The sequence below is a fragment of the Trichechus manatus genome, unplaced genomic scaffold (assembly GCF_000243295.1).
Source record: "Trichechus manatus latirostris isolate Lorelei unplaced genomic scaffold, TriManLat1.0 scaffold00027, whole genome shotgun sequence".
Classification (NCBI taxonomy): domain Eukaryota; kingdom Metazoa; phylum Chordata; class Mammalia; order Sirenia; family Trichechidae; genus Trichechus; species Trichechus manatus.
Window position 1 is genome coordinate 22,810,401 of NW_004443963.1, and position 10,754 is coordinate 22,821,154.

Here is a 10,754-nt window from a genome sequence, read left to right on the forward strand (position 1 = left end):
CCAGTCAGAATCTGCCACTAGCAGTCATTAGAGAAACTGGCCAATCAGGCCAGCCTTGTTACATGGTCTGGTAGGAAAAGAAAGAGAGTGATTGGAAAGGATGGCTCTGACTCAACACCCTTTCCTTCCTGGGCACAAGCTTTGCCTCAGTGAAACGACGGATCATTCCCCCAAGATGGTGGTTAGAAAGATTTCTAGACTCTCAGCCTAAATTTCTCTTGGATTATTTTTGTTGTCTTCAAATTCACCCACCCTGCACATACCTCCGACCACATTTTGTAGTCTCACTGCTCCCCTCCTGATCTAATTTTTGCTTCAGACTTTGTAGCAATAGCCCCTAAGATTCTCAGCCCTCCCCACAGATCTTCACCCACAAACTTGTCAAATAACTTGTTTTGCATAATTTATGTAGGTGAAAAAGTTTAGTAAGTGATAGTTGAGTCTGTTTCAGGAGACGTTTTGCAAGGAACTTGCAAAGAACAGTCTCTAGGGAGCAATGTAGAATTGAGCTGCAGTGCTCCAATAATAATAATTGCTAACATTTATTGACCCTTATTGGGTATCAAGGAGCCCTGGTGGCGCAATGCTTAAGCAGCTTGGCTGCTAACCGAAAGGTTGATGGTTGGAACCCACCAGTCGCTCGGCGGGAGAAGGATGTGGCAGTCTGCTTTCCTAAAGATTACAGCCTTAGAATCCTATGGGGCAGTTCTACTCTGTCCTTGTAGGGTCCCTGTCAGTTGAAATCGACTTGATAGCCATGAGTTGGGTTTTTTGGTTATTGGATATCATAGCACCTTGCTATGTTATCCCAGTATTGGCCCTGGGGTAAGCACTATTATTATTCCCAACTTATATAAGAGGAAATCGATTTAGAGGGGTTAAAACAGCTTGCCTAAGGTCGCAGAGCGATTTGGGAACCCAGGTTTATCTGAATCAGGAGCCCACCACCGTAAGGCAGAGAAGCAGTGCAGCTGTAACAACTTTTGAGTGGAGCCAGTTTTAGCTTCCTCACTCTTCAATGTCTGAGAGGGGTCTTGGCTGTCACGTAAAAAACAGCTGCAACAACCGTTTTGCGGTGGCGGCTCCTAAGAACTGTGGACTTTTTGCCTTGGAGAACGTAATCTAAGAGCTAAAAGGAATTCAGTATGGACGGGGGTGGGGTGTGTCTAGGAACCTCAGGGGATAAACTCTAAGTCCCATGCTAGCCTGTCTTCCCTTTCTCCTCATAGCATCCTACACGGTGCCTGGCACTGCTTGGTACTTGGTAAATACCTGTTGATTGATTGATTCCCAAGGATTCCAGCTCCATTCCTCAAGCCCTCCCCCTAGTCAACAGGAACCAGAGAGAGATATGGGGATTTCATGGGAAACCCGTGAGAATCCTAACCTAGCTGGAATCTTGGATTTAAGAAAAACGGGGAAGTCCCCCACTCTTCTCTCCTCGCTTGCTCTCCTATTCCTCCCCATTCCTAACCCTCCCTTTCAGGAGCTCAGGGCCATAAAAATGCAGATGGAGGATCGGTGTGAAATAACGGGGCCATATAAATCCCTCTGCCGCCCGCCTGCAAGATGGATTGGCCGCATTGAAATTCCTCCGCGAGGATAATTAAACTCAGGGCCTCATCCGGGCAAAATTACATTCCTGTAATGGCGTCGCTCGGGGTCCCGGGAAATTGCTCCGTGGGCTTTCAGCGGGGGTTTTTATCGCCGGCCGGGGTGTGCCTGGCTGCGGCTCGCCTCTCCTCCGGGACCGTAAAGCTGCTGCCGTGATTTATCCTCCCCTTCTCCCAAATCCGATTAAATGGAGGAGCTCGGGGCCTGGGCGCCGCGGGGTCCGGGAGCCGGGAGAGGCGGCGGGAAGGACGGGGCCAAGGAGGGGAGGACAAACGGCCCCTCAGAGGGTGGCGGATTTGGCTTTATTTACAGCCGCGGCTTTCTTTTTATTTTTTATGGGGGTGTAGTGAGCTTTTCCCGTCTTTCCTCATGCTGCCTTTCAAGCACGATGCTGGGGTTTGGACAGGAGGGGGAACTGGGGAGGCCTTGCCGCCCTCTTCTTTCCAAAGGACTAGTCAGACCCTGTCTAGGAGGCGAAGTGGTTTAGAGGAAGAGATGTGGACCGGGAAGATTTCCACCTCCTTCCACCGGGGAAAGGATGAGCGAAAGGGCACGACTGAGAAGACGAGGGGGCTTTCATGAGGGCACCTCATGGGGGGTCCACTTATCCTCAATCGCGTAGGTGAGGCCCGGACAGAGGCTTGGGCATGCCTGGGGTGACCTCGCAACCTCACTACAGGTGACAGGTGTCTGTTATTCCTTGATTTCCCCAAGACTCAGAGGAAAGAAGGCTTAGGATCTGGGTGCTTGGGTCTCAATCATATTTAGCCTGTCTTCTGGCTCACTGATGCTGGTTTCTTCATGGCTGATCACCGGAATAAGAGGGAAAGGGAAAAAAGGCGAAGCCACCAGCGGCAGCTGGCGCATTTTGCCGACTATTCACCCATTGAACGGGTTTCCTGTCCAACGATGCCAGGGTCCTGGGGGCGACGGAAAGCAAGAATCCAATGGCTTAATTTTCCTCTTGTTACATTTTGGATAGTGAATCTCAATCCCGATTTCATGCTAGTTTTTTCTGAGTAGTTTTTTTTGGCAATGTGACTGCGCATGCTTGGAAAGGGGACGCGAGTCCACGATTCCAACTCCGTGCGGACCAAACAGCAGGTCACGTTACCAATGGGTTTAGACTGCCTGTTGCCTTCATTTCTGCGCACAATCGCCTTCGCCTGCAGTTTCTCCTCTGAAACGCCAGGTGGAGCGACTGGCCGAATGCAGCCACCGAGCTGGCGGGCGGCGCTGTAGCGCCCGGGCCGACCCTCTACGTTGCAGTCATTCTATCTTCGACGGAGCGACTCGTTGGCCCGGGCGGCGCCATTCTATCTTCGACGGCGCGACTCGTTGGCCCGGGCGGCGCATGCGCTGAGCCTTCCCTCCCGCAATCTTCAACCCCCTGCCCTCTCTGTCTTCTCTGCACTTGGAGCAGGTAAGGCCTTGGGGCCTCGCTCCCGCTTTGAGCCGCGCACGCGCGCGGGGTACTGTACCGCGCGCGCGGATGCTTTGAGGCCCTTACCTTGCATGCTCTCACCCCGGTCCTCGCGCCCTGCCTAGCTCCCGGTATCTCCGAGCCTTGGGGCTGCCACTTCCGCGTGCCGGTAACCTCCAGCCGCGCGGGCCTGGCGCCATCTTGGATGTCTGTCGCGGCGCGGGAGTGCCTTGGAGCAGGCGAAAGTCAGATCCCGATTGCTCATTTTCACCTGTTCCGACTCAGCCCTCACAACGTTCTTTTCTCACCTTCTTACCCTTTCAGGAGGAGCCCTGGTAGCGAAATGGTTAAAGTGCTCGACTGCTAACCGAACGAACCCACCAGCCGTTTGGCGGGAGAAAAGATGTGACAGTCTGCTTCCGTAAAGATTTATAGCCTTGGAAACCGTATGGGGCAGATCTACTGTGTCGTGTAGGGTCGCAATGATTCGCAATCGACTCCACGGCAGTGGGTTTGGTTTGGTTGCCTTTTCAGAGTTGTCACACCCCCAAACTCCTGTTTTTGCTTTCTCCTTTCATCCTGACTAGTTCCTTCCTTATACTTAATCTGCCCCAGATTTTCGGCCCCAGGACCTCACGTGCCCGAAGCAAAGGAGATAGTGGATCCCCTACAGCCGCAAACCTCTAGTCAGCAATCCTCGATTTTAAAAGTAAACCATGAATATTGTAGAAGTGAACAGAACAGCCAGAACACTTCTTCCCTTCAGGTTGTGGCCTGCGAGAGCTAAGGCAGAAAAGAGAAGAGAGGTTTTTTGGGAGCCATTGGTTGGTTATCTCCCAGTACCGTTCTCTTCCTTCCCTGATCCTCCAGTGAAGTTGGAAAAACGCACAAGTTGTGGCCTTGAGAAGTAAGGGTTTCTGTTTAGAGATCGCAGGCCCAGAATAGCAGGAGTAAGGCCAAGTAGATGGGGCCAGCCTGGGAGAATGGCCACCTGCCAGGTTTCCTGTCAAGGGTTTATTAACCTCCCAGACTCTGCTCTCAAAAGGAAAAAGAATGATTACATTGGGAAAGAGACCCGTTATGATATAGGAGCTCTAACTCTGGGTAGTGCCCAAGGTGTTGTAGGCTAACAGTTGCAGACTTACCAAGGTTAAGCAACCGATGGAAGGAAGCGCACATCACTGCAAATCAAAAAACCAAACCCATTGCCATCAAGTTGATTCCGACTCATACTGACCCTGTAGGACAGTAGAACTGCCTTATAGGGTTTTCAAGGCTGTAAATTTTTACGGAAGCAGACTGCCACATACTTATCTTATGGAGCGGCTGGTGGCATCAAACCGTTGGCCTTTTGGTTAGTAGCCTAGAGCTTAACCACTTCGCTGCCAGGGTTCTGCACTTCACTCAGGCTCTCTTAACTGTCACCCTTTATCATGGGCTTATTACATGCCAGCACCACCTTAAGGTCTTTATGTATGTTATCTCATTTAATCCCCCTAAGAATCAAAGGATATTGAGGTTTAATTGCCTTGAGGGGAAAAAAAAAAAATTCATCCTTTTATAAAGCTTTAAAGAAGTTTTGGAATTTTGACCCATGAAAACTGAGTAGTCCAACAGCAAAATTGGATTTGATTTATGTATGTGCAGAAATCAGAGCTCTAGACAGGACAGGGGTTGAAGACACCCATTAATCTAAAAGTAATCAGTAGTGTTGTAACCTGCAACAGTCTTGAGTACAACTCATTTAAGGGAGTGGTATTTAACAGGCCCATAATTACTGAGTATTTCAGCCTATGATTTATTAGAAAGCATGTAACTTAGTGAGAAGATCTGAGTTCAAGTCCTGGCTTTATCACTACCAGAGTTTCAAGACTGGCTTTAAGACTGTGGCTCTCAAAGTTAACTGTATATAAGAATCATTTGAGAAGCTTGTTTGAAATGCAGGTACTTGGGCCTTGTTCCCAGAGATCTTGACCAGTAAGGTCTGAGGGGGGGCCCAGGAATATGCATTTTTAGTACATACATCACCTGTACCCCCAAATAATTCTGGTTTACATGGACCTCTCACTTCACTTTGAGACACCTTGCCTTAAGGTTTTTAACTCACCCTACCTCTTCTCCCAGATAAGTTCAGTTCTACCAACTTAGGCACCTTGGGTGCAACTGTTTTAGATGTTGGGGATACAAAATTGAATATCCCTAGTGTGATGGTGAAAGTGAAGAATATTTTAACAGTCATTGCGAATTAGAGTAATGCATTTTCCCACTGATCTACCCTGCCCTGTTAATTAATGTAGGAAATAGAAGTGTTTTGAGAGAGAAAATACTTTCAGGTAATTCAGTAAAAAGATTGTTCGAGATCTTCCAGGGTCTTAGCCTCCAACAAATATCTCCCAAGAGTATAAAGACTCCAATTTTTATATTGCAGTTTTTTTAAGGTCCAGGCAATGAGGCCTTGAGAAGTGTTCCTTTTGAGTAGGGACTAAGGAAGACTTAGGGAGAGGGCACTCTGGGTAAATTCATCTGAAAACCCAAATTTATGAGACTATGGAAATGGATAACTGGTCTTAAAGCTGGGACTCAGTAACCACTTGTTCAGGCAAGGGGAGGTCATTTGATTATAAGGAAATTTTGGAAGCTGTGTGGGGTTTCTGGTGGAAATCATGACTTCAGGGTTCTAATTCCATCTGTGCTGATGACTTGAGGTTAGTCACTCTGCTCTCTGGACTAGTTAAATTTTCCAGAGCACCTTTTCTGCTAATGAGAATGTAGTTTAGTGAGGACAATGTTTACAGTGCAGCTTCTGTAATTCCAGCTCTTCTGCCACAGCCCCTCATCCCCTGAAAATGTACATCTGCGCCAAGTTTGTCTCCACTCCCTCCTTGGTGAGTACCTGCCTTTTTTGGGAGTCTTTAAGGAGGGGGGCATCTTGTCTCTTCCTTGCCATCAGACCTTGTTTCTCACAGTTGGGCAGGGAAATGTGAGAAGATTTTTTTGGGAAGGGAAGGCACTTTTCTATGGTAGCCTGACAGGAGAGAATGAATGCTTACCAGTTACCCTCTTAACTCACATCCCTTGGAGGCTAGTTAATTCTCTCATCCAACCATTTAGAAGGAGAGTATAGATAAAAATGTAGATCAAGATGAGATTATTCCTAATCCTAAAACGAAGTATTCCAGTAAACTGGACCTCAGCCAGTCTTGGTGAACATGAAGTAGATTGTATAACTTGGGCAGAGTATGCGTTGTATGTAGGATCTTGTTCTGAGTGTTGGAAAGGAGAACCATAGCTAGGAGTTCACTCTGGGAACTTAAATTTGGTGAGAAGCTAAAATACACATAAATTTATATTGAAAAGTATTTAACTTAGAAGCAGCAGCAGAGAAGAAATTGCAAATTAATAGATAGTGGAGGCAATTGATTAATCAATTTATAAATGAACAGGATTGATGCTATTAGTAGGTCTCATTTATTGAGCATTTACCATGTGCCTGGCACTGAATTTACCAATACATAATTTCACTTACTCCTCAAATCAACCCTGAGAAATAATATTCTCATTTGAGAGATGAGGAAATAGGCTTGAAGAGATTACGTCATTGTACTGAGATTACACAGCTGATACAGAGCTGAGATTTGAATCTAGATCCATCTGACTTGAAAGTCCTGGGTCTTAACCTCTATACTGTCTGGCTTGGGGTCAGAAAAGACTACTAGGGGGTAAATGTTGAGCATGAATCTTTGTGACTATTTTCCTGCAGGATGTGTTCAGGGAAAGGTGCCCCTTTCTGCCTCAGTCATTGGCTTCCTTCTGAGAGGCTGCCCTCAATAATATATATTTCCCTTGTTGAGTGAAGCAGATGTTTCTGAGGCTTAGATTTCTGTGGTTTCTCAACGGCCGTAAAAGGGTTCATTGAGGGTGGGTAAACCCTTGTAGCTCAAAAGGAAGTAGACTTTCTTCCCTTAAAGCAAGGAAGCCTGGGAAGCAAGAGAAATTGCATTGTTCTTAAATCTATAATTAGCTAAAATTAAGAAAGAATGATACTAGATTCTGATTTAAGTGTGAGAGAATGGAAGAGGCATCAGAGGAGAGAAGATCTTACCTGTTGATGCAAGTGATAACTTGGCATGGTTCTGAAACTCCTTTCCACAGCCCTCCCTGATCTTCCTGCCCTTGTGTCATTCCTGCTAGGTCAGGAGCACCTCTCAGCTGCTGAGCCGACCGTTGTCTGCAGTGGTGCTGAAACAACCCCAGGCACTGACAGATGAGGTACGTTGCAGGTGTAAGTTGGGCCTGTGGTTTGGGGGAGAGAGGTGAGGAGGGTTACCCACCAGAACCAGTAGGGGGAGTGCTGAGGACAATAATCACAGACCAGAATTAGTGAAGGAATAAGGCCATTGGCTTTTAGGTGATGGCGGCCACTTCATATGCTCTAGTGCTCCAGCTTTTGCCACTGGCAGCACATGCTCATGTGTGCCGCTAATAACTGCCATTGCTGGGCCTGGTTTACTGACTTCAGTTGGGAGCATCTAGTCCCAGGAAGATCTCAGTGCACCGAGAACAACCTAGGGCCTCAATCTTATACTTCTAGACCACATCTGAATCATCAAGGTATTTGAAATCTACCTCCTACATTAAGCAGTTCTGCTTGCCATCATTTTGAAGAGTTTTCCAGGAGGTAAAAGATCTTCCATTTGGGGGGGAAAACTGTGGGGTTTGACAGTATAAAGGGTTTAAATGGTACAAAAGTTTCCAAAAGAAGAGGTTTCCCCTAAAAACTTTACCTTCCATCTACCTCATCTTCACAGGGTTTCAGCAGCTTGACAGCCCCGCATTCCCTGACTTCACTTATCCCTAGTCGCAGCTTCCAAACGACCGCCATCTCAAGGGACATCGACACAGCAGCCAAGTTCATTGGTGCTGGGGCTGCCACAGTCGGAGTGGCTGGCTCTGGAGCTGGGATTGGGACTGTGTTTGGGAGCCTCATCATTGGTTATGCGAGGTAAGATAAGTTGGTTCCTCTGATAGGCTTTCCAAAGGTCTGAGTAGAAATATTTGGTGTTCCTGAGCTGCACTAACCTATATGGTAGCTACTAGCCACATATGAAAATGGCTATTTGAATTTAACTTCTAATTAATTAAAATTAGGTAGAATTTAAGATTTCAATTTCTCATTCACACTAGCCACATTTCAAATGCTCAGTAACCACAAGTCGGAAATGCAGATGAAGAACATTTGTATCACTAAAGAAAATTCTATTGAACAGCTTTTGTCTAGCGCCAGAGTTGGCAAACTAATACCCAAGGGCCAAATCTGCTTTTGTACACCTGTATAATCTGAACTTTTTATATTTTTAAAGGGTTGTGTTTTATTTTGTTGTTTAATTGTACAACAGAGACCAAATGCCCACAACGCCTAAAATATTTACTGTCTGATCCTTTACAGAAAAAGTTTGCAACCCCTGTCTGAAGCCTCAGTCAGCACAGTAACTTCACTGTTGTTTTTCCCCATCCCTGGGAATTCCCTTCTGTCACTCCTGGGAAAACTGCCTCTGCAGCCAGCCCTACTGGTCCCTGAAACCTGGGATCATTTGGTCCCTGCCGACTCTGGGCAACTCATTGTTAGAACTAAATTAATCCTCTAGAGACCAGCAGGTTCTCTTAATGTCTTTGGGGAGATAGATTTATTTTTCAGGATTTGTATGAAACAAGAAGCCTGACTGCTTCTGTGTTCACAATTCTTTTAGAAGTCAGTGGTGATTTCCCTTAACCATCATGCTTGCAGAGGTGTCAGAGTGAGGGAAATACAAATTATATATTGATTTTCAAAGTTGGGAGTCCTTTTTCCTATTGTTACTATCTAAACATATTATCATCTAAATGATAGTACGTCTAGCGTGTCATCTAAACTCCGCAGATTATTTGTAGCTTCTTAAGGTCCAAAATCTTTTGACTGTTTTAGAATGAAGGAAGGTAGTTGTATCCCTCTGACTCCTCTTGTCCTCTAGAACAATAGTTTTTTGTTTGTTTGCTTTTTTTTTTTTTTTTTTTTTTAATTGTGTTACATAAAACCCTGGGATGCTGAGGATGTCCCATCAAAGACAGTCTTAAAGAATGAGGGGAGGCCAGTCAAACAGGCCTTTAAAATCCCCCACTTCTTATGAGCTATTGAAATTTGGTTTTTTATGTTTCATGATCTGGGGTTCTGCTGTTTAAAAGTTTGAAAACACTGCTCTAGATAGACCCTGTTACTCTAGATGCCTCTGCCATCCTGGTTCCAAAACAACCAAACCAAATCCATTGCTGAGACTCGATTCTGACTCATAGCGGCCCTGTAGGACAGAGTAGAACCACCCCATAGGGTTTCCAGGGAGCAGCTGCTGGATTTGAACTGCCAGCCTTTTGGTTAGCAGCTATATAGCAGCTATAGCTCTTAACCACTTTGCCACCAGGATTTCCGCCATCCTGGTTAGGCCCTGGATATTAAGTATCCAGGCCTAGAGGTCTTAAGTTATGATGATGATATGGCTGAGTCACTAAAGGAGGTCATGTTTATACCTCGGCCATGTTAAAGTATTTTGGATTGTTCACGCCCCTCACTCAGTCCCTGTAGAACCTTTGGTGTGTCAGCTCAAGAATTTGGGCATGGTGGTGTCACCTTGAAAGACTCATTACATAAGATGAGTTCCAGGAGGGGAATTCTCCTTGAGCCTACCTTTAATGTTTGTCCTTTTTGTGTGGACTAGAAATTCAGTCTTTTCTCCTTCCCTTTTCCCAGGAACCCTTCTCTGAAGCAGCAGCTCTTCTCCTACGCCATTCTGGGCTTTGCCCTCTCAGAAGCCATGGGACTCTTTTGCCTGATGGTGGCCTTTCTGATCCTCTTCGCCATGTGAAGGAGCCGTCTCCACCTCCCATAGTTTCTTTTTCCTGTCGTCTGCCCTAAATGTTCCTTGCCCTGTACCTCTCCAGGCAGCCTGGGGAAAGTGATTGACTCAGGGTTTGACAGCGGAAAGACAAAAAAATACTGTGTTAATAAGATGTTTCTTGAGTCTCCTATGTATATTTCTTTTCCAGAGTTGGCTGAATGTCTTGGTGAGAGTACAAGGCCTGGAGGGTGGTGATGGTTCTAACATCAACTTGGGTCTGGGCTCATTTGTTCCTGATACTCTGCTTTAGGAAAGCTTTATTCAAATAAGCCTTCCATTTTAATTATGTTTACCTGGCATGGCCTGTTACTTGCCTTGAAGGATTGGGTTTAGCAGCTTAAAGGGTTGGCTTAATATATTGACTAATATTGTTGTTAGGTGTTGATTACTAGGCTCTGTTTCCACTGCCACCATCCTGGCTCAGACCCTCATTGCTACTCACCTGGTCTATTGCAATAACCTCTTAACTGGCCTTCTGCCTCCAGTCTCTTCCCCATAGCATTTACTTCTACCCACAACTGCCAGGCTAATCCTCTTTGCACAGGACTGGTCTTGTCATTTACCAATTCAAAAACAGCCTGATCTCAACTGTCTTAGTTTTAGTCCTTTATTCCCATATACTACACCCAGAATAGAATATTTGTCATTTTTTAAATTCTTTCCATGCTTTTGTCTCCATACCATATCTTCCAGCCTTGGCCATCTCTGCTTTCTCTCCTTGAAATAACACTTGAAAGGTCTGCAATAAATTATGGGTGTGTGTGTGAGATTTATCTCGTCAATTAGGTTGT

At 45.9% G+C, this 10,754-nt stretch overlaps 1 protein-coding gene across 1 annotated transcript; it reads left to right on the forward strand.

Annotated features, from left to right (window-relative positions):
* The first annotated feature begins 1,647 nt into the window (after positions 1–1,647).
* ATP5MC2 (ATP synthase membrane subunit c locus 2) lies at positions 1,648–10,085 on the forward strand. Its single transcript, XM_023728925.1, has 6 exons — positions 1,648–1,766; positions 2,807–3,037; positions 5,853–5,922; positions 7,229–7,306; positions 7,846–8,039; positions 9,816–10,085. The coding sequence occupies exons 1-6, from the start codon at positions 1,648–1,650 to the stop codon at positions 9,928–9,930; spliced, it is 807 nt and encodes a 268-aa protein (XP_023584693.1). The 3' UTR covers positions 9,931–10,085.
* The last annotated feature ends 669 nt before the right edge of the window (positions 10,086–10,754 follow it).

Excerpts from the sequence above, each read along its gene's own strand:
- ATP5MC2 (XM_023728925.1), top strand. The coding sequence starts at position 1,648 with ATGGCGTCGCTCGGGGTCCCGGGAAATTGCTCCGTGGGCTTTCAGCGG. Across the intron at positions 3,038-5,852 it reads CTTCTCTGCACTTGGAGCAG|CTCTTCTGCCACAGCCCCTC; the intron begins GTAAGGCCTTGG and ends CTGTAATTCCAG. Across the intron at positions 5,923-7,228 it reads TTGTCTCCACTCCCTCCTTG|GTCAGGAGCACCTCTCAGCT; the intron begins GTGAGTACCTGC and ends CATTCCTGCTAG.